The sequence below is a fragment of the Artemia franciscana genome, chromosome 7 (assembly GCF_032884065.1).
Source record: "Artemia franciscana chromosome 7, ASM3288406v1, whole genome shotgun sequence".
NCBI classification, from domain to species: Eukaryota; Metazoa; Arthropoda; class Branchiopoda; order Anostraca; family Artemiidae; genus Artemia; species Artemia franciscana.
The window spans coordinates 38037772-38062052 of record NC_088869.1 but is presented as its reverse complement, the minus strand read 5'-3'; the positions used below and the strand labels follow the sequence as shown (position 1 = coordinate 38062052).

Below are 24281 nucleotides of genomic sequence, written 5' to 3'. Positions count from 1 at the left end.
TAGGCATAGTGTGCTTTGAATTAGTCTCGTACATTTTCAATATTACTGATACGTCCTCTTGACAACCTGTGTGGGCATAGTGTGTTTGATTTAGTTCAATACAGTTTAAATACTCCCCAGATTTTTTGCCTTAATACCCTTAGCTTTAGTAGCCGTAAAATTGATAGTAGTAGCCTTAGCTTTAGCAGCAGTAGCATTAGGATTCAAGTATTCCCCAGTGTAAAATTTCCTCTGCAAAGTTCACCACCCAGAAACTTCATTTTCCATGGAAAATTCTCTCCGTGGAAAGTCCCCCCAGCAAAAAATTTCCCACTCCTTCAATACGAAAAATGTATGCATACTTCCCAATAACGAATACTAAACATAAATAATGGGCAAATTTTATATTTTAAGGACCTTTCCACAGGGGCTGTGGGGGGTTTTGTTCTCTCCAAAGACATAGTTATTGGACCTTTCAGTTATTCTGAATAAAATAGCTGTCTCAAAATTTTAATCGGACCACTTTGAGGGGGAAAGGGGGATTGGAGGAGGTCTAGCTGCCCTCCAGATTTTTGGTCATTTAAAAGGGGCACTAGAACTTAAATTCCGTTCTATTGAGCCCTTTCCCAGTGTTCTAGAACTATTGGTTGAATACGATCGCCCCTGGGGAAAAAAACAAAACCCTATATTTTCGCAGATTGGACCTTGAAACTTCTACAACAGGGTTCTCGGATACGTCAAATCTGATGATACGATTTTCATTAAGATTCCTTGACTTTTTTGAGGGTGTTTCTCCTCCTTTTTTGAAAATCAGGCAAACTTTCTCAGGAGCTTTTGATGGGTTGCACTAACCTTAATAAATTTAATATATTTGGAATCAGCATAACAACCTAATTTTTTATGGCACTTGGTATTAACCAAGTGACATATAGCAATCGCAAATTCTGTCGATCTGTCTGTCCCGGTTTTGCTACTTTAGGCACTTCCAGGTAAGCTTGGACGATGAAATTTGGCAGGCGTATTAGGGATCGGACCAGATTAAATTAGAAATAGTCGTTTTTGCGATTTGAGCATCTGGGGGGGGGGGGGGGGTCGGTTAATTCGGAAAAAATAAAAAAATGAAGTATTTTTAACTTACGAATGGGTGATGGGATCGTAATGAAATTTTATGTTTGGAAGGATATCGTGTCTCAGAGCTCTTATTTTAAATCCCGACCAGATCCGCTGAAATTGGGGGGAGTTGGGGGGGCCTAAAATCTTGGAAAAAGCTTAGAATGGAGGGATCGGGATGAAACTTGGTGGGAAAAATAAACAGAAGTCCTAGATACGTGATTGACATAACCGGAATGGATCTGCTCTGTTTGGGGGAGTTGGGGGGGGGTTAAATCTGAAAATTAGAAAAACTGAGGTATTTTTAACTTACGATGGAGTGATCGGATCTTAATGAAATTTGAAGTTTGGAAGAATATCGTGTCTCAGAGCTCTTATTCTAAATTCTGACTGGATCCGGTGACATTGAGGAGAATTGAGGGGGGAACCTAAAATCTCGGAAAACGCTTAGAGTTGAGGGATCGGGATGAAACTTGGTGGTAAAAATAATCATAAGTCCTAGATACGTGATTGAAATAACCGGAGCGGATCCGCTCTCTTTGGGGGAGTTAGGGGAGGAGAGTTAATTCTGAAAATGTAAAAAAAGAGGTATTTTTATTTTACGAAGGAGTGATCGGATCTTAATGACATTTGATGTTTAGAAGGGTATCGTGTTTCAGAGCTCTTATTTTAAATCCCGACCGGATCCGGTGAAGGGGAAGCTGGGGGGGGGGTCGAACCTAAAATCTTGGAAAACGCTTAGAATAAAGGGATCGGGATGAAACTTGGTGGGAAAAATAAGCACAAGTCCAGATACGGGATTGACATAACCAGAACAGAGATGCTCTCTTTAGGGGAGTTGGGGGGAGGGTTAATTTTAAAAAAAATTGAAAAAATGAGGCATTTTTGACTTACGAAAGAGTGATCGTATCTTAATGAAATTTCATATTTAGAAGGACCTCGAAACTCAGATCTCTTATTTTAAATTCCGACCGGATCTAATGTCACTAGGGGGGGGGGGGTCTGGGAAAACGCTTAAAGCGGAGAGATCAGGATGAAACTTGGTGGAAAGAATAAGCACAAGCCCAAGATATATAAGACTGACATAACCGGGCCGGATCCGCTCTCTTTGGTGCAGTTGGGGGGGGGGGGGCAATTCGGAAAAATTAGAAAAAATGAGGTATTTCTAACTTATGAACGGGTGATCAGATCTTAATGAAATTTGATATCTAGAAGGATCTTGTGCTTTAGAACTCTCATTTTAAATCTCGACCAGATCCAGTGACATTGAAGGGAGTTGGAGGGGAAACCGAAATTCTTGGAAAACGTGAAAATCGAGGTATCTTACGAATGAGTGATCGGATGTTAATGAAACTTGATATATAGAAGAATCTTATGTCTCAGATGCTCCATTTTCAATTCATTTTGAGGGAGCAGGAGGTTGTTAATTTGGAAAATTCAGAAAAATTGAGATATTTCTAACTTAAGAACGGGTGACCGGATTTTAATGAAATTTGATATTTAGAAGGAACTCATGTCTCAGAGCTCTTAGTTCAAATGCCGGCCAGATCTTTTGACATTTGGGAGAGTTGGAGGGGGAAACCGGAAATCTCGGAAAACGCTTATAAATGTCGTAGATACGTTATTGACGTAATCGGACTGGATCCGCTCTCTTTGGTGGAGTTACGTGGTGGGGTTCAGTGCTTTGGCGAGTTTGGTGCTTCTGGACGTGCTAGGACGATGAAAATTGGTAGGCGTGTCAGGGGGCTGCACAAATTGACTAGATAAAGTCGTTTTCCCGATTCGACCATCTGGGAGGTTGAAGGGAGAGGAAAAATTAGAAAATTTGAGGTATTTTTAACTTACGAGTGGGTGATCGGATCTTAATGAATTTTGATATTTAGAAGGACTTCATGACTCAGAGCTCTTATTTTAAATCTCTACCGGCATTAATGCTCTGATTTTCCTTTCAAAGCAATCTATTGATTTTTAGAATTTTGCTAGAGCTCATACCACACGAGCTCTTGGCTTTTGGCTCTTTCGACCTCGTCACAAGTGCCATATGAGCTCTTAGCTCTTGTTTTACATATCTATTGATATCAACGTTCTGTTTTGTAGAGTTTCGATTCCTATTGTTCCGTGTCGCTCCTTACTCACAGTTAGTCACCACGAACTGTTTGATGAAGAGGCATGTCGGATTTTTTTTTTCCACCTTCCTGATTTTGTGTCATATTCGTATTTTAATTACCTTTTTTTTGGGGGGGGGGGGGGGTTGTAATTAGATCTGCTTCTCAAGTAAGGGAAAGGGTTTATTACCACGTGGCTTCACTCTTTCCCTGCTCGTAAGGTCCAAAAGATTCTAGACAAACAGGGCTCTTAGACACGGCAATGCGTCTTCTATTTAGGCACCGATTTAGACAATTGTTTATAAATCATTTCTTGCACACTCAAGGAAGCGGACATCTCTGGCTGGGAACCGTTAGCTTACTGTAGAGATATTGTCGCACAGAAAGCTCAATAATTTTTCAAGTTGTTTATTTTTGACAAGTCATCAAAATGCCCTTAAATCTGAAATTCAAACACTGTTTGATGAGCCTAAATATTGGCAATATTGTTGCTCCTGAGAAGTCGCTTTAAATGTAAGAGGTGATTTACAATTGCTTGAGGGAAAGCTAACAGTTTGTTGATTGTGAAATATCTTTCCTGTTGAAATCTTGCGAAATCGTATGGATGAAAAATGTTGTCTTGGCTTTGTTTCTGGGAAAGCTATTTTGAGCCATGGTTAATCTATAACTATTTGTAAGACTAAAATTGCCTTCATGTATTTTTTGATTGCCTTGCAGCTCCTGATCAAGGGCCCAAAATTAAATAAACCAAGTCCATTTTGCTTTGCAAAAGCCTCTAAACAATGAGTTAAATTGTATAACCAAGAAATTTTGATGCATGATTCTATTAAATCCATTGCTGTGTTATGGTCTTTGAAAAAATAAAACAGACTCTAATGTTGGCTGTTGCGCTTGTTAGAATATAACGGGTTCCAACTGTTAACGGCTGTTAACGCTCATGGGGGGGGGGCTAATATTTACATCGGCGTTCTTTTTTAGGATGTGGATGGTTTTTGGTTGATTTATTACCTTTCCGAATCATCAAGTCCATAGAGAAAAAATACAGTACCGTACGGGTAATGATCAATATCCTGTAGCCTAGGTTTTATCACGTAAGAGTGTACCTTTTCACAAGGAATGGGAAACTCTATGGCTATGACAGTATGGTCTAGAATGGAACGCAACTCTCCTAGATTTAGGGGCTAAGCTGACAGCGTTTTTTTTCAGCGTCTTAGGAGTGTATGCATGCTAATGACAAGTGGGCTTTTTCACGGAAAAGGTAGTGTATTTTTTGTAAATTATTTAAAATCCTGTAAAATGGATATCCAACAAAGACAATCTGCTTTGCTAAGCCGTTAAGTAGTATGTTAAGTGAGCTAGTAAGTAACTCAACATTTTTCTTTTCTTTTTTAATATTCTAGCTTACTAAAAAAAAAATTCTCAAACTTTAAAGTGAGTAAAAAAACAAACGCTCAAAATGAGTGTTAACAACATGAAACAAGTCCTAGTTCAAACGCTGGCATAAAATAAGCCTTTAATCAATAATGACTGTCATTTTTAAGCTGAAGAACGCTTTGTAAGTCATGCCCTTTACATTATTAGTTCGAATAATCTAGTTCTGGAAGAATTTTACGTCCGTATTTACTATGTTTTCCCATAGCTTTTACCATGTTTGTTATGACAAAGCCCGTCAAAATACTTCATATAAACGGAGATTCACAACCCTGTTTAAATTTTGATTACGCCCCAAGCTAACTACTAACCTCACTTCTTGCCTTACCCGCACAAACTTATTCTAATGCATTTAGTGTTGGGTGATAATTTTATTAAACGATATATCGATGTTTCTAATTTCGATAATCAATATATCGATTTTCATATTCCTGATCAGTTTGTTGGTCAGATTAACTATAGGTTTTGCCAAAATTCGATGGCAAAAAATGTAATTAGAGAGCATGTTGCGAAATTTTCTCAAAATTTTGAATAAAATACAAAAAAACTTACATTACATGAATGGATATCACAGAAATCCTGATTTGAAATTATTCTGGATCAAGATAAAGCTACTGGCTATTTTTGGCTGGTCGAATCAGCAACATGACAATATTTTCCCCTGAAATTCGGTTCAGCTTTTCAGTGATCAAGAAAGTAAAGAGCGATATTAAAACCTAAAAGAACAGAATTTTCTTTCATATATGCTGGGGTTAACCCCTACCCAATGCCTCCCTCTTCATGCCAAAGTTTCTTTTGGTAATTTAAAAATTCCCTTACTCTAATTTAATGTTCTTGTGTTTCAGGAAATGTTCTTAAATAATTGGGACAAAAAGTTAAAATTAGCGTAAAAAGCGATATATTGAGGCAGAGGATCCTCTCGTTTACGGGACAATTCCTGTTTTAAGTTTTAGTGTTGCTTCTTACTTTTAGTTGAAAAAAAGCTTTTCTTTGTATTTTAATTTTTGATCATTTTCAAATAATGACAGAAAATTCGCTTTTTCTCTCCATGAAAAATCCTACTCCTAAGAAAACTTCTTGCGGACCATTCCGCATGGAAAATGCTTTTGAGTCTACTTTCGTTTGAAGAAAAGGGACTTGTTTTTTTTCTTTTTCTAATCGTTTTTCAAAGCAAGCCAAAAATTTCCCTTTGTGAAAAAAATTCCTGGAAGTTTTTTGCTTCCAGTTTCTCAATGGAAAGTTTCTGTCGCGTAAAATTCTTCTATGAAGAAACTCTCCTGCGGAAAATCCTCCCGCGATGGAAAAATCCCCCTGTCAACATCAACTCCTTTGAAAATTTTCCCCGGGCGACCTCTTCAGTGTGTCTGAACTTGTAAAATTGAATTGTGAAAGAGAAAGTAAGTCAAATAAAAGAACTTCTGTTAGAATTTTGGCAAATTTCCCCGTCAATAGTTTCTCTTTGAAAGTCCACACCCAGAAAGTTACCTCTGTAGGGAAAAATATACCCTCGAAAAATCCTCCCGTATAAAATTTCCCACACAGAAAATTCACCCTCACCAAACAAAATCTGTTTACTGTCCAATAACGAATACTATATGCAAAAACTAGACAAAGCTCATAACTTACAATCCTTTCCCCAGGGACTTGCAGGGCCGTGTCATCTCGAGAGGCATGATTACCTGACCTTTCAACTATGTTGATCAAAATGGCTATCTAAAAATTTTGATCGTATGAATGGAGAAAGGGGGCATAGAAAGGAGGGATCTAGTTGCCTTCTAATCGCTTTGATGACAAAAGAGGGAACTAGAAATGCAATTTTCGTTCGAGCAAGCCCTCTCCCGATATTATATGACCATTGGCTTGATACGATTACCCCGACTAAAAAAAACAACAACCAAATAAACAGAACAAATAAACACGCATCCATAATTTGTTTCCTCTACCGAAAATTGTGAAAGTTTGCATTTTTGCAGATGGTAGCTAAAAACCCTTACAGCAAGGTTCTCTTATGCACGGACATTAATTTTATGGCAACTTCATATAGGTATTTCTGATTCCCATCAAACAGTTCGTGGTAACGAACTGTAGTAAGGAGCGACCCGGCTCAATAGTAACCAAAACTCTAAAAAATGGAATTTTGATACCAATACCTACATCAAAAGAATCGCATTTTAATGCTGATTTTAAATATATAAGTTTAATCAAGTTTAGTCTTACCCATCAAAAGTTACGAGCCTGAGAAAATTTGTGTTATTTTAGAAAATAGGGGGAAACGCCCCCTAGAAGTCTTAGAATCTTAACGAAAATCACACCATCAGATTCAGCGTATCAGAGAACCCTACTGTAGAAGTTTCAAGCTCCTATCTACAAAAATGTGGAATTTTGTATTTTTTGCCAGAAGGCAGATCACGGATGCGTGTTTATTTGTTTTTTTGTTTTTTTGTTGTTTTTTTTTCTTTTTCCCAGGGGTGATCGTATCGACCCAGTTGTCCTAGAATGTTGCAAGAGGGCTCATTCTAACGGAAATGAAAAGTTCTAGTGCCCTTTTTAAGTGACCAAAAAAATTGGATGGCACCTAGGCCCCCTCTCACGCTAATTATTTTACCAAAGTCAACGGATCACAATTATGAGATAGCCATTTTATTCAGCGTAGTCGAAAAACCTTATAACTATGTCTTTGGGGACGACTTACTCCCCCACAGTCCCCATGGGAGGGGCAACAAGTTACAAACTTTGACCAATGCTTACATATAGTAGTGGTTATTGGGAAGTGTACAGGCGTTTTCAGGAGGATTTTTTTGGTTGGGGGAGGGGTTGAGAAGAGGGGGATATGCTGGGGGAACTTTCCATCGATAATTTGTCATGGGGGAAGAAAATCTCCATGAAGGGAGCGCAGGATTTAATAGCATTATTTAAAAACACAATGAAAAAATAAATATGAAAAAGTTCTTTCAGCTGGAAGTAAGGAACAGCATTAAAACTTAAAACAAACAAAAACTATTACCCATTTGAGGGGCTCACCTCCTCCTAATACCTCGCTCTTTACGTTAAAGTATTTTTAGTAATTTCAACTATTTATTCTACGGCTTTTGTGATTCTGGGGTCATTCTTAATGAATTGGGACAAAATTTAAGCTTTAGTGTAAAGAGCGAGGATCTGACAAGGGGGCGAACCCCCTCATATATGTAATAAAAATATGAGAATACAAAAGTTCTTTACGTAAGCTAATTTATAAGTTACGTAAATCTTTTACTAATAAAAATATTCGTAAAAAATTAAAAGTTCTAGTTGCCTTTTTAATTGACCAAAAAATCGGAGGGCAACTAGGCTTCCTCCCCGCTCTTTTTTTCTCAAAATCATTCGATCAAAATTATGAGAAAGCCATTTAGCCAAAAAAAAATTCAAATTTCGTTTTAATTATTCCTCTGCGGAGAGCCAAAATCAAAACATGCATTGATTCAAAAACGTTCAGAAATTAAATAAAAAAAAAACAAGTTTTTTTAACTGAAAGTAAGGAGCGACATTAAAACTTAAAACGAACAGAAATTACTTCGTATATGAAAGAGGCTGCTTCCTCATCAACGCCCCGCTCTTTGCGCTAAAGTTTTTTACTGTTTTAAAAAGAAGAATTGAGAGACAGAGTCAAACTTTAGCGTAAAGAGCGGGGCGTTGATGAGGAAGCAGCCTCTTTCATATACGAAGTAATTTCTGTTCGTTTTAAGTTTTAATGTCGCTCCTTACTTTCAGTTAAAAAAACTTGTTTTTTTTATTTAATATTACAAAACTTCCACAACTGGAAAGCCGTTACAGATGCAGCAGCTGACGATGCTTGCCTTGCATTGACTACTGAATCTCCGTCATGTGATGCCAACAAACTGGCTTGATTCTGTATTAAATTAAATTTAAAAAAACTAGTTTTTTTTTAACTGAAAGTAAGGAGCGACATTAAAACTTAAAACGAACAGAAATTACTTCGAACAGAAAATTGCGGAGGGGGTTTTCCCCTCCGCAATAGCTCTCTCTTTACGCTGAAGTTTTTAATTGTTTTAAAAAGTAGAATTGAGGCAAACAGTCAAACTTTAGCGTAAAGAGCGAGGGATTGCGGAGGGGAAAACCCATTTCATATACGGAGTAATTTCTTTTCGTTTTAAGTTTTAATGTCGCTTCTTACTTTCAGTTAAAAAAACTAGTTTTTTTTATTTAATTTCTGAACGTTTTTGAATTAATGCATATTTGATTTTGGCTCTCCAGACAAATTATTAAAATGAAATTTGCATATTAATTCTTTTTTTGGCTAAATGGCTTTCTCTTAGTTTTGATCAGACGATTTTGAGAAATAAGGGGTGGGGAAGGAGGCCTAGCTGCCCTCCGATTTGTGGGTTACTTAAAAACGCAACTAGAACTTTTAATCTTTAACGGACATTTTTATTAGTAAAAAATATACGTAACTTAAGAATTAACTTACGTAACAAACTTATATTCTTATATTATTATTATGTATATGAGGGGGTTTGTCCCCTCGTTAATACCTCTTAGAGTGGAGGGATCGGGATGAAACTTGGTGGGAAAAATAATCACGAGTCCTAGATACGTGATTGACATAACCGGAACGGATCCGCTCTCTTTGGGGAGTGGGGGGGGGGGGGGTAATTCTGAAAAACTAGAAAAAATGAGGTATTGTTAACTTACGAAAGAGTGATCGGATCTTCATGAAATTCGATATTTGGAAGGATATCGTGTCTCAAAATTCTTATGTTAAATCTCGACCGGATCCGGTAACATTGGGGGGATTTGGGGGACCTAAATTCTTAGAAAACGCTTAGAGTGGAGGGATCGGGATGAAACTTGGTTGGAAAAATAAGCAAAACTCCTAGATACGTGATTGACATAACCGAAACGGATCCGCTCTCTTAGGGGGAGTTGGGGGGGGGTAATTAAAAAAATAGAAAAATGAGTTATTTTTAACTTACGAACGGGTGATCAGATCTTAATTAAGTTTGATCTTTAGAAGGGCTTTGTGCTTTAGAACTCTCATTTTAAATCCAGACCAGATCTGGTGACATTAAGGGGAGCTGGAGGGCGAAACCGGAAATCTTGGAAAACGCTTGAGTGGAGAGATCAGGATGAAGCTTGATGGGAAGAATAAGCACAAGTTATAGATATGTGATTGACATAATTGGAATGGATTCGTTCTCTTTAGGGGAGCTGGTGGTTGTTAATTTGGAAAAATTAGAAAAACTGAGATATTTTAAGTAACTCATGTCTCTGAGCTCTTATTTCGAATCCCGACCAGATCTTTTGACACTAGAGGGAGTTGGAGGAGGAAACCGGAAATTTTGGAAAACACTTATAAATGTCGTGGATATGTGATTGACGTAACCTGACTGCATATGTTCTCTTTGGGGGGGGTTAGGGGGTGTTGTTCAGTGCTTTGGCGAGTTTGGTGCTTCTGGATGTGCTAGGACGATGAAAATTGGTTGGCGTGTCAGGGAGCTGCACAATGACTTGATAAAGTCGTCTTTCCCGATTCGAACATCTGGGGGGCTGAAGGGAGAGGAAAAATTAGAAAAAATGAGGTATTTTTAACTTACGAATGGGTGATCGGATCTTAATGAATTTTGATATTTAGAAGGACCTCGTGACTCGGAGCACTTATTTTAGATCCCGATCGGCATTAAGCTTCTGATTTTCCTTTTAAAGCAATCTATTGATTCTTAGCATTTTGCCAGAGCTTCCATTTGAGCTCTTGGCTCTTCCCACCTCTTCACAAGTGCCAGATGAGCTCTTAGCTCTTGTTTTTAGCTGAAAATAACGAGTGACATTTAAACTTTTAACGAACAGAAATTATTACGCTTTTGAATTAATTTAGGTTTTGATTTTGACTCATCGTATATGAATAGTTAAAACGAAATTTGAATATTAATACGCTTTTTTATTGCTAAATGGTTTTCTCAAAATTTTGATGACGATTTTGAGGGAAAAGGTGCTGGGGAGGGGCCTAGTTGTCCTCCAATTAGTTTGATTACTTAAAAGGACACTAGAACTTTCAGTTTTATTTGCGACCGTTTTTATTAGTAATAAATATACGTAACTTACGAATTAACTTGCGTAACGAACTTCTATATTCGTATAAATTCATTACGTATATAAGGGAGTTCGCCCCCTTCATGCTAAATTGTTATTTAGTTCTTAATGTTCTTCTGCTAACGTTACTTAATTAAACTTTACTTAATGCTTTTAATGCAACGTGTAAACAATTGTGGCAAATTGGGATAAAATCCAAACATTAGCGCAAAGAGCGTGATTTTGAGGAGCGAAAATTATTCCGCATATGTTGGATTGCCCTCTCTTCAGTACCCTGCTGTTTACGCTATAGCTGCATCCAAGAGGGGGAAACCCTTTATATACAGAATAATTTCTGTTCAGTTTTGAGTTTTATGTTGCTCTTTACTTTCTGTCGAAGATTCTTTTCAAATAGTGTCAGGGGACCTGCACAAATTGACTTGATAAAGTTGTTTTCCCCGATTCGACCATCTGGTGGGGTTGAAAGGAGAGGAAAAATTAGAAAAAAGGAGATATTTTTAACTAACGAGTGAGTCATTGGATCTTAATGAATTTGTATATTTAGAAGGACCTAGTGTCTCAGAGCTCTTATGTTAAATCCCAACCGGCATTAAGCCTCTGATTTTCCTTTTAAATCAATCTATTGATTCTTAGAATTTCGCTAGAGGTCATCCCCATATGAGCTCTTGGCTCTTCTGACCTCGTCACAAGTGCCATATGAGTTCTTAGCTCTTGTTATAGGATCATAATTGTGTAATAATAGTTATGTATTATACCGCCAACACTCAAGTTCTTCATTCATTAACGCACTGTGAAACCGATTTCTTTCATTATTTTCTTTCAGCTTTGCGTGAGAAAAGACAGCAACAAGTGACAGAATAGATGGGAAACTTAATTTTGGCCATGTATTTGCACATTAGGAGGGGGTGGGAGTAAAGTATTTGAACGGTGTGAAACTAGAAAACAATTCTCACTTCATATTATGCAGAATGATTGCATCATACACATTTTTTATGCAGATCCGCTATACGTTACCCTCATCCCCCCTAATGTGCGAATATATTGCCCAAATTTGTTTCTAAGATATTATATTTTCATCATACTTAGGTATATTTCATTACGATTACCCTAGCTTCTCTTCTCGAGTGTTGGCGGTATAATACATAAGTACGTGTGTAACTTACAGCCCTTTTCCCGGGGACTATAGATGATTATATAATCACCAAACGCATAGTTATTGGACCTTACTCAGAGAATGCATTTGCAGTCGGCTATTATAAAACATAGAGTTAATTAAAGTTTCTATTATTAAGAGGGAGAGAATTAAACTATATTTGGTTAAGCTTGACTATTGCAAACAGGAGGAAGGGAGGAGGTACATTAAGGAATAGTCATTTGAAAATTCGAGATTCAATTATTTGCTATTCTATGAATTTTTTCCTCTTAAGAACATTCGATATGTTAAAAATCATTTTGCGAGCCTCAACACGGGCTGACCGTGTAAAAGGGTTCATAGTGAATTCTCTCAACGGACTAACGAGACTTACTAAGGGGATGGGAGGGGAGTATACGGGAGGGGTTCTTATAAACCTCCAGCTAAGGGTTTTGGGCCATAATTTTATAATGGTACCGTTTTATACTTCCAAGCTTTTCCAATTAAGAAGTGGCACCAAAAGTGTCGTCTTAGTGCTATATAGCACTTAGGGGTGGAAGAACTGGTAAAAAGTACGTAGATATGAGCAATAGTTTTCAAATGAGCCATCAAAAAATCTCTCTAAGAAGTTCTGGTGGCACAATAGTCCCAGCTTTTCCACTTGAGACTTGACCCTAATGCTGCTATCTTTAGTGTCATTTGGCACTTGCAGATGCTCGAATGTATGGTAGAAATATAGGTATGAGAAATAGCTTTTATATGAGCTATTAAACATCTGTCTACGATGTTTTGGTAGCCCGCTAGCCACATCCCTTGAAAAATGGTACCAAGTGTCATTTTAGTGCCATATGGCACCTGCAGGTGATGGAATTTATAAAAAGCACTTAGTTGTGAGAAATAGATCTTAAATCAGACATTAAGCATCTCGCTATGATGTTGTGCTCAACCGCTAGCCCTGTAAAAAAAGAAAACAAAATTGGAGACAGGTCAGTGCTACCCATGAAAAAAAGTGATCTTCTAGGTTGTTCAGTGTGAGGGGCTGTATTTCCCTGTATGTAGTTTTTGACTATGCTGATTTCAATGATACACTTTTCATTTTAATCTGACGCCGTTTTTGAGGGGTTTCAGGCTAACGTAGTTTTTAACTTTTTGTTACTATGGGCTGTTGTTCGATTTTTACTACGTTGCAACTACCACTGCAACCATGACAACACAGTCTTTTTCTGAAAGTTTGATCTGTTCTATCTATTAGTCTAATAAGTACTATCATTCTAAGTAACTTGCTATCGTATTTGCAGGAACCTGGCCCATGCCAAAAATCTATATTTTTCTCAATAATTTGATATATTTAAACTTAGTTCGCCTTTTTTTCTATCACTCTCTACCCCCACCCCCCCACTGAAGAAAAATTTTCTCTGTGAAACTGTAGTTTCTTCACGGAGAATTTATCTCCGTGAAGATTCTTTCTCAAAAATTGGCTAGTTTGCTGCTTTCGCCTGTTTAACGTAAACAATTCTATTTCAGAAGTAATTCCAACTGATAGTGTAGATATGGCGTTTAAAGATGTTGACGCTGCGTTTTTAGTTGGGGCCATGCCAAGAAGAGAAGGGATGGAAAGGAAAGACTTGCTTGCTGCCAATGTTAAAATCTTCAAAGATCAGGTTAGTAAAATATCAACCATCACATTTTTCTTGTAAGCTTCTAGTGTCATAATGTTAAAGTGTTTTTTATTGTTATTAATAAAACAATTATTTTTAATGGGGTCGTGATGAGTATGATGGCTTTGGTGGAAAAAAAAATTGTGTTTGTCAACGAAGTTTAAAATTTTCTGAGATTACGACCGTTGAAAACTTTCTTCTTCTTCTTTTACTGCATTATAAAATTGGAGAGAGTAAACAAGCGTCGTAATAAATTGTCTTAGGGCATATATAAATATATTCTATTTGATGCTAATATTACTGTTATTTTTTTATGTTTGAGCAGAAGAATACTTTAATTTGATACCCTTTTTAGTTTTCATATCTGTAAAAGCATAGATGTTTTACTGATTTGAAAGTTGAATAGTTTCGAAATTATCGTCTTTTTTTCTTGAATCGTTTCATAAAACCAGGATTTTTAATTGCAGTATCTTCGCTAGACATCTATCCACATAACCAAATTTCTAGGAGCTGGTTCTGAAACTAAATTGAAAAAAAAGTTTTTTATAGTTAATTTGTACCCAGGGAGGGGGTTCAACTCGCTCCTTAATCGCCATGTATACCCAAACAATTTTAATCTCTGAAATTTTTTGACGCGGGTCTATTTTGATGTTGGCCTCTCTTTTTCATGATAGAACTTGAAGGATAGATATAATGAACATTTTAGGAAATATGCCTAAAAGGCTCATCGCGAGACATTAAATACCTTCAAGCCTTCCATGAGAGAGCGAGGGGCGGTCAATGCCTTAAACGCTACAGTTTCAGTTTTTTGGAGTTAAAAACATATTTTATGTATATCCGAAAGATATGTTGATTTGTTGTTTTTTTCGTTTGTTTTTTTTTACGGAATTTTCTCGCTCTATACTCAACATGAGTCTTTTACGAAGTCCTTTGTAACTTGGACGCTGTGAAATAGAAACCTGGACTTGGAGACAACCTAAAATCATATTTGAGTTTTTTTTTAGATATTTGTATATTTAGATATTGAAATGGCTCACTGGGATGTATAACTATTACTCACTTAATTAATCCTCTTGCCGGGGCGGCGTTGAGAGCGTCGTCAGCGTTCTCCACATGGGGCAGTCAGAAGAAAGAGACTCTGCATCAGACAGTGGAATTCTAGCCTGGTCCAGGAAGTTCTTGAGACTCATTCCATTGGAACTTAAACCAGTACTGTTACCGAGTGAAAATGGGAGAGGAGAGTCACGAGATGCTTAAAATTATAGTTTAAATTATTCTCGGAAAATGATATATAAAATGTCCTCTCTCATTTCTTCTCAGATCATAAATGTACACAGAGTGTATCGGTTAACACTCTTTAAACTTTCAATAAGGGCGACAGTTGTGCTGCAAGTCGGCCCAGTGGCACCTGGATAGTTGATAGTCTATTGAATTGAAATTTATTGATGTTTTCAATGTCAAAATGACTGATTTATTATGTAGTATAATCCATGCCTCTGTCTTGTTCTCTCCTTCTTTTATTCAAAATATCGTTGAGATTTAACAAATTGTTCTCTCCTTCTTTTATTCAAAATATCGTTGAGATTTAACAAATTGTTCTCTATTTAATACGTACATTTTCCAGGGAGAAGCCCTTGATAAATACGCGAAAAAATCTGTGAAGGTGTTAGTTGTGGGAAATCCTGCCAACACAAACGCTTTGGTATGCTCTCATTATGCCCCATCAATACCAAAAGAAAATTTCACAGCCATGACTCGCTTGGATCAAAACAGAGCACAATATCAGGTGAGCTGCTTTTATATCTTGATAAAGCTAAACAAAAGCCTAATTTGAAACTAAACAACCATATATAATTTTAACAGATTGGAACACATGGACTCAATCCACAAAATTTAAGACAAGAAGGGCTGTCAAAAGGTAATAAATTCAAACCACGCATTACTTAGCCCATGCAAATTTCAAAGCTTCTGAATCCAATCATGATTGCAGCAGTAACTAACCTAACAGTATATACACCATAGTAAGCAAATTTAAAATTTGTGAATGTGTTGAGAGAAAATTTTGCAGTGCAGTTCCAAATGAGAAAAAGTAACATTGGTTACCGTAAGCTTTACAGTTAAATTTTTTATAGAAGAATTTTTTTTTTTAATTGTCTAATAGGGGCAGAAAAAAACCAAGAGGTTATCAGACCAGTGAAAAAATTTAGTTATTGAGTTTGTCGTATATCAAAAACCCTTAAGTGTGCGTTTCTAGGCCCAAAACTGGCGAAAATCATCTATTGCTAGGGGACTGCACTTTCATATTTCCTTCTTTTTCTTCTCGACACACCGCGTATTAAATGGGTTGTAGAAATTTGCGCAAGAAACAGTTAAAAAAGGAAAAAAATTTAGTTCTAGTACCTTTTGTTATGAAACAAATCTGATTGTGACAGTGCCTTTGTAGCCTGTACTTGTTATTTCAGAGGTGTAGTTACAAACCATTGTATGCTGAGTTTAAGCTCCCCTTGCTTAGGGAGTTTGAGAGACCCTCCTCTTTTCGATTCTGAATGTATTAATTTAAAAAAAGTATGGTTCCTCTTAAGGAAGTTAAGAGTAGAGTTGAAACTTCAAACGATCAAAAATTGTTGCTTACCAGATTACGCAAGAGCTATCTACAAAACTAGCTAGCTAAAACTAGATCTACGTTGCATGGGCAATGTGAGGTGTTGCGGCAACCTTTGTTCTGCTTCACCGAGTTAAGTGTTACGAGAGCAACACGTTGGCTTTGTTTCCTCGCTTCGATTAAACGCTGAATTTTTTAATCTGTAAATTTCAACTCTCAAGTTAAAAAAAAAAACCTTACGTTGCTACAAAATTGAGCGCCACCCCAACACCTAGTTGGTGCGAGGCGCTTCGCGCCCCCCACCAAGCTCCCCGGCGCGCGTAAGTCGTTACGCGCCATTGTAGTTGTGTCCCTGTGTCCCACCTGTGAATAGAGAGATATAAATATATATATATATATATATATATATATATATATATATATATATATATATATATATATATATATATATATATATATATATATATGTGTGTTTTTAACTACGTAAAACTTGCGAATATACAACATTCTTCGCTGTCCCATTGTCTGTGCATATAAATAGATTGTCAGGTTTACTGACTCTTGAACATGCAACATATAATTGTCCATGAGAAAAACAATCCGTATTCAGATCTATACCTCATTATTCTAATGATTGCCCTTGAGCTTTGTTGATGGTGATTGCTAATCGAACATTCCCTGTGTCCCCGTCGTCATTTATATAACCCCCTGTGCCCCCCGGCGTCCCCGTTGTAGTTGTGTCCCTGTCGTCATTTGTGTCCCGGTCTGTAATTTCTCTTCGAACATTCCCTATGTCCCGGTCGTCATTTATATATCCCTGTGCTCCCGGCGTCCCCGTTGTAGTTGTGTCCCGGTCGTCATTTATATTCCCTGTGTCCCGGTCGTGATTTGTGTCCCGGTGTCCCAGTCTGTAATTTCTCTTTGAGTGTCCCGGTCGTCGTTTATATTCCCGGTGTCCCGGTCGTCGTTTATATTCCCGGTGTCCCGGTCTGTAATTTCATCAGTTGACAAACATGAGGTCAGTCGACAAACAACTTCATGACGACATACAGCTCAATCCTTATAATGACGTCAGTCGACAGACACACAAACAAACAACTTATTTTAATATATATATATATATATATATATATATATATATATATATATATATATATATATATATATATATATATATGAGAGGGTTTGAGGTAGTTGGCTCTATTTTTTGTGGGGGGGGCGTGAAGACAAAAATGTTGGAAAATAATGGAAAAGGCTGACTTTCAAGATCCGATTAAAGCTAAATAGCTGTTTTTTTTAATAAGTTCAGCTTATGTCATCCCAGAGTCCTTTACTTTCGAAGCTAATAGTTATGGAGGCTACTTTCGCTCACTAGTTGCATTTATTAACTAATACGAAATAAATCTTGTCATAGCTAACATATTTTTAGTAACCCCGAGGAAAATTTGGGGCTTAAACACGCTGCTTTCTTGTTTTCAAAGCTCTTCGGAAATATAGTTCTCACGAAAAGATTTAACTGCAAGTCATATGTCGATGAAAGTCAAAAGCTTTTCGAATTTTCAGGTTGCTGCGAAATTGGGCGTTGGAGTTATAGATGTTCGTAATGTAATTATTTGGGGCAATCATTCGGCGACCCAAGTTCCCGACGTCGCCAATGCTAGTTATACTAAGAACGGAGAATCAAAACGAGCTCTTCCAGATTTGGACAATAATTGGGTGAATAACGAATTTGTTCCGTTGGTTCAAAAACGAGGTGCTGCTGTCATTGCTGCTCGCAAACTCTCATCAGCTATGAGCGCGGCCAAAGCTGCATGTGACCATATGAGAGACTGGTGGCAAGGCACGCAGTCTGGTAAGTTCATATTCTGAAGTTTATTATAAGTTGCAGAACTTTGCCCACTAAATTTTAATATAACATCCTAAGTTGTTATCGTAGGTCTACAACCACTCTATGAAAATGCTTTGAGTGGAGAGATCGGCATGAAACTTGATGGGAAGATTAGCACAAGTTCTAGATACGTGATTGGCATAACCGGACCGGATCCGCTGTCTTTGGGGGAGTTGGGAGGATTTCTAGTGCTTTGGCTAGTTCGAGAATAAGCACAGGTTATAGATACACGATTGACATAAGCAAGCCGAATCCGATCTCTTTGGGGGATTTTCTAATGGAATTTCTTCTATTAGGAATTTCTAATGCTTTGGCGAGTTCGGTGCTTCTTGACGTGCTAGGACGATGAAATCTATAACTCTAGTACCGAGTCGAATTTAGGTTCCGACCTCGTCACAAGTGTCATATGAGCTCTTGGCTCTTGTTATTTTTTTTTGTACCGAGGCGGTGGCTATAATATCCTTAGGAGGCTTATTTCAACAGGAATTTTAAGCTCTAGTGCTTTAATTAGCATAGGAGACTATGCAGCAAAAAAGCGCCTTTGACGGCCATTTTGAAATCCGAAACAGCAATTTTTTTACATTCACCTCAGTTAAAAATCATCTGTGTAAACTCCCTTCAGTTCAAAACTATATATTTCTCTGTATTTCCCTTAGTTCTATATGTTTCCCTCAGTTCAAAACAGTATAATTATGTGCATTCTTCCATAAAGATAATCCTTTGTATGCCAGAGGGAAAACAAAAACCTTAGGTTTTTCTAGAACGAAAGTCATTCAAGAAATCCCGTCGTACCTAAAGGAAGACCGGCGGATTTTTGTCAGTATCATCGGTATTTGTGAAAACTATCGGTTTTTCTAATTCTTGTGAATTATGCAATTATTTGCGATTTGACTGGTTTTATGTTTGAATCTCAGTCTGCTTCTTTACATAATTGCGTAGTTTCATACAAATTGTCAGGAGAGTGGCACTGGATATTTAACCTGAATAGAGAGCCTGAAAGAGGGCATTTATTTTTCCCAAATTTTCAAGTTTCCTTGAGATGTTCCACGTTATGCGAGATTCAGGGACCCCCCCCCCCCCTTGTTGGGTGGGTGGAGGATAATCTCTTGTAGTTTTTACCTAGGTTTATATGAAAGTGTTGGGCAGGAAAAAAATGAAGTCCTGAAAGTTGACCATTTCACAAATGTGCATTTTAGGTTCCAATTCGGAGTTAAAACTAAATTCTACATGCACGCCAACAATCCCGAATAATTGGGATAATACTATTCTATTGCGTAAAGAGAATACGCTTAAGGTTAGCCCTCTTGTTCTCAAAATACTCTTATAGAAATATCAAATATTACTATTTCACTTCTGATATGTTCAGTCTCCCTCCTTCAGATTTTAAGTAACAATAAATGTGATATTAAGAACGAACAAAAGAGTAAATTTAAAAACAACAAGAGCTAAGAGCTCATATGGCACTTGTAACGAGGCCGGACGAGCCAAGACCCAAGAGCTCATATGGTATGAGCTCTAGCAAAATTCTAAGAACCAATAGATTGATTTAAAAGGAAAATCGGAAGCTTAATGCCGGTCGGAATTTAAAATAAAAGCTTTGAGTCACTAGGTCCTTCTAAATATCAAATTTCACTAAGATCCGGTCACCCGTTCTTAAGTTAAAAATTCCTCAATTTTTATAATTTTCCCAAATTAACACCCCTCAGATCCTTCAAAGGGAACAGATCTGTTCCAATTATGTCAATCACATATCTATAACTTGTGCTTATTCTTCCCATCAAGTTTCATCCCGATCTCTCCACTCTAAGCGTTTTCCAAGATTTCCGTTTCCCCCTCCAACCCCCTATGTCCCTGGATCCGATTCGAATTGAAAATGGAGCATCTGAGACATAAGATCCTTCTATATATCCAGTTTCATTAAGATCCGATCACCCATTCGTAAGATAAAGATACCTCAAATTTTCACGTTTTCCAAGAATTCCGGTTTCCCCCTCCAACTCACCCAATGTTACCAGATCTGGTCGGAATTTAAAATTTGAGCTCTAAAGAACAAGATCCTTCTAATTATCAAATTTCATTAAGATCTGATCACCCGTTCGTAAGTTACAAATACCTCATTTCTTCTAATTTTTCCGAATTAATCCCCCCCCCCCAACTCCACCACAGAGAGCGGATCAGGTCCGGTTATGTCAATCACGTATCTAGGACTTATGCTTATTTTTTCCACCAAGTTTCATCCCGATCCCTCCACTCTAAGCGTTTTCCAAGATTTCAGGTTCCCCCCTTCCAACTCCCCCCAATGTCACCGGATCTGGTCGGGATTTAAAAAAGAGCTCTGAGACACGATTTCCTTCTAAACATCAAATTTCATTAAGATCCCATCACCCGTTCGTAAGTTAAAAATACTTCATTTTTTTCGAATTAACCGGCCCCCCACTTCCCCCCCCCAGATGGTCAAATCGGGGAAACGACTATTTCTAATTTAATTTGGTCCGGCCCCTTATTTACATGCCAAATTTTACCGTCCTAGCTTACCTGGAAGTGCCTAAAGTAGCAAAACCGGGACCGACAGAATTTGCGGTCGCTATGTGTCACTTGATTAATACCAAGTGCCATAAAAACAAAAAAGGAGCGACATGAAGACGCAGCGATTGTCAAATATGTAAGAGGCTCTACTAATTGTACTAATTTTCGACTTTTTTCTTTATTTTTCAAGAACGACTGCTCTCACATAAGCAACGTGAATTGTTTTCTGTTTACTGATGAAACTTTGAACTTTTTTCATATGAAGTAACATGCTGGAAATGTTTATTTACGCGACTAAATTTAATCTTAGATGTTATTATTCACAATTTTCAACTTTCTTATGTCCCTTTTCTCATTTAGGTTCTTTTGTGTCAATGGCTGTTATTTCCGATGGAAGCTATGGAGCTCCAAAAGGGGTCATTTTCAGTTTCCCTGTCACTACTAGTGGCGGACAGTGGACTATTGTTCAGGTTGGTAGATAATAACCTAGTATCTGGGCGAGTAAAAATAGAAGCTTACAAATAAATACTACTTTTTTTTACACAGGCTATTGAACTATTTCGGTTGTGGATAAATCACCATAAATTTGAAAAACTTTGGTGTCATCAACCTCTAGGATGCTTAAAAGGGAGCCACTCCATGATTTTCATTTTGGTTAGAAAGTGGTGATTTCCCCATTTATTTTTTTTTTTTTTATTCTGAATTCTACCCAAATTATTGGATAATATGAGGAAAACCGCAAGCACCTTAAAAATATCTTCAGTCGTCTTGCTTGCGTGGCCAGACCCGCATATGCTGTAAGGTTAAAACATATGATTTAAATCGTTTAAATACCGCCTTATAAATACAATTTCGTTGATTGATATTCATCTTGTGGGATATAATACCGAATCGCAAATGAACCCTTTTTTAGGTGTAGCCAGTTCGGTTTAGCCGTGTTTCAGTGACGTAATGTTAAAGGGAGATCAAATTCATTTGTAAATCGTGTTTTGTCCTCAGATATAAAGCTATGAACTTAAAAGAAGGAATCATATTTCCGTGCTTTAAAGTCAATATAATTTTGTATTTGAATCCTATATTGTACCCTAAAGAGGTTAGGCTGAGGAAGAGGTTACCAACTCTGTCTCCTACGATTCTATTTTGAGTTGTTAATTTTGTTTATTCTTTTTGAAACTGCGGGTTAGGCCGACTCTGGATAAAACTTAGGAATACTGTAAGACTTTCTAGATGAAGATAGAAGGAGGGATGACCCTATCAGTTGAGCCAACAAATTATTCAGTCCGTGCATTTCACAAGCAACGAAGAGTACTCGTGGGAAACATGTATATGAGATTTTAAATCTTTAAACTCTCTAATGGCCTTTTTCAGCTGTCTCAACTGTCAGCAATTAGACCCAGAAGCACTACTTTTATCCACTAAAGTTTGAATTCTTTGAAGCCACAGGAGGTAGGAGATCGTCCATGATTGCAGCTGAAAAAATGTTCAGTGCCTGTGCCATAGACTACTGAGTGAATTGTGTGCCAGATTGGAGCCATATTATTCAGCTAATTAATTTCTTAGACAATACTGCTGTCCCATTTACAAAATTTAAGAGAAAAAATGGGTATAATTTAAATAAAACATTGGAAGAAAATTATGTTCACTGCTCTATTGAATTATACCCGTTTTTATGGCACTTGGTATTAACCAAGTGACATATAGCAATCGCAAATTATGTCGGTCCCGGTTTTGCTACTTTAGGCACTTCCAGGTAAGCTAGGACGATGAAATTTGGCAGGCGTATCAGGGCCCAGACCAGATTGAATTAGAAATAGTCGTTTTCCCGATTTGACCATCTGGACGGGAGTGGTGGGCCCGTTAATTCGAAGAATATAGAAAAAATTAAGTATTTTTAACTTACGAACGGTTGATCAGATCTTAATGAAATTCGCTGTTTGGAAATTCTGAAAAAGTAGAAAAAATTAGGTATTTTTAACTTACGAAAGGGTGATCGAATCTCAATGAAATTTGATATTTAGAAGGATATCGTGTCTCAGAGCTCTTATTTTAAATCCCGACCGGATCTGGTGACATTAGGGGGGATTGGGAGGGGGAAACCTAAAATTTTGGAAAACACTTAGAGTGGAGGGATCGGGATGAAACTTGGTGAGAAAAGTAAGCAGAAGTCTTAGATACGTCATATACATAATTGGAACGGATCCGCTCTATTGGGGGGGGGGGGGGTTAATTCTGAAAAATTAGAAAAAATGACGTATTTTCAACTTACGAAGGAGGGATCGGATCTTCATGAAACTTCATATTTAGAAGGACCTCGTAACTCAGATCTCTTATTTTAAATCTCAACCGGATCAAGCGTCATTGGGGGGGGGGGCGGAAATCTTAGAAAATACTTAAAGCGGAGAGATCAGGATGAAACTGGATGGGAAGAATGAAAACCTGTTTAAGATACGTTACTGACATAACCGGACCGGATCATCTCTCTTTGGTGGAGATGGGGGGGGGGTAATTTTGAAAATTGAGGTATTTGTAACTTACGAAAGGATGACCAGGTCTTAATGAAATTTGATATTTAGAAGGATAAGAGCTTTAAAGGATTTTTAGAAGGATAGAGCTTTAAAGCTCTAATTTTAAATTCTGACCAGATCCTGTGACATTGGGGGGAGTTGGAGGGGGAAACCGGAATTCTTGGAAAACGTAAAAATTGGGATATTTTTATCTTACGAATAGATGATCAGATCTTAATGAAATTTGATATTTAGAAGGAATTCATGTCTCAGAGCTCTTATTTCAAATCCCGACCAGATCTTTTGACACTGGGGGGAGTTTGGAGAGGGAAATCTTGGAAAACACTTGGAGTGGAGGAATCGGGATGAAGCTTGGTGGATAGATCTCTTTGGGGGAGTTGGGGGGAGGGGTTCAGTGATTTGGCGAGTTTGATATTTCTGGGCGTGCTAGGACGATGAAAATTGGTATGCGTGTCAGGGAACTGCACAAATTGACTTGATAGAGTCGTTTTCCCAGATTCGACCATCTGGGGGGCTAAAGAGAGAGGATAAATTACAAAAAACTAAGTATTTATAACTTACGAGTGGGTGATCGGATCTTAATTAATTTTGATATTTAGAAGGACATTGTGACTCAGAGCTCTTATTTTAAATCCTGACCGGCAATAAGCCTCTGATTTTCCTTTTAAGTTAATCTATTGATTCTTAGAATTTCGTTAGAGCTCATACCACATGAGCTCTTGGCTCTTCTTGCCTCGTCATAAGTGCCAGATGAGCTCTTAGCTCTTGTTTCTCTCTTAATTTTTTGACACAATTAAGACTGTCACTATAATTTAAATGCAGATTTTTCCTCATGAAATTTCAGCAATTATGCAACAATAAACTTACTTTGACCCTCCTTTAAATTAACTGGTCTCAGATATCCGCTTTCGTTTTGGCTATGATGATTTTAGAAAAGTGATGAACAGCCCATTATTGTACTTTTCTTTTTTAAAACATGTAACTGTTTCCAGGGATTGACTGTTGGTGATCAGGTACGGTCCAAGCTGGAATTGACCGCTAAGGAATTGCTCGAAGAGCGTGATGAAGCAATGGCTGTTTGTGAAGGAAAGCTGTAAGCTTGCTCTTTGGTTTAATTGAATGTAGCTGATTTTTTGTGATAAACTTGTTATAATTCTTAAAATCTCCATGATTAAAAGCTAGTTATTGTGTTGCATATACTGAATTTTTACAATAGCTATTGAAAGGATATACTTCGACAT

At 37.4% G+C, this 24281-nt stretch overlaps 1 protein-coding gene across 1 annotated transcript in view; it reads left to right on the top strand.

Moving 5' to 3' along the window:
- The window catches only part of LOC136029245 (malate dehydrogenase, cytoplasmic-like), a 37344-nt gene extending 13107 nt beyond the window's left edge, over window positions 1-24237 (top strand). Inside the window, exons 3-7 of the mRNA XM_065707476.1 lie at window positions 13366-13502; window positions 15124-15285; window positions 17665-17953; window positions 20876-20985; window positions 24033-24237. Coding sequence (XP_065563548.1) covers window positions 13366-13502; window positions 15124-15285; window positions 17665-17953; window positions 20876-20985; window positions 24033-24137 — 803 coding nt within the window. The 3' untranslated portion in view covers window positions 24138-24237. The remainder of the gene's footprint in view (window positions 1-13365; window positions 13503-15123; window positions 15286-17664; window positions 17954-20875; window positions 20986-24032) is intronic.
- Window positions 24238-24281: the final 44 nt, after the last annotated feature.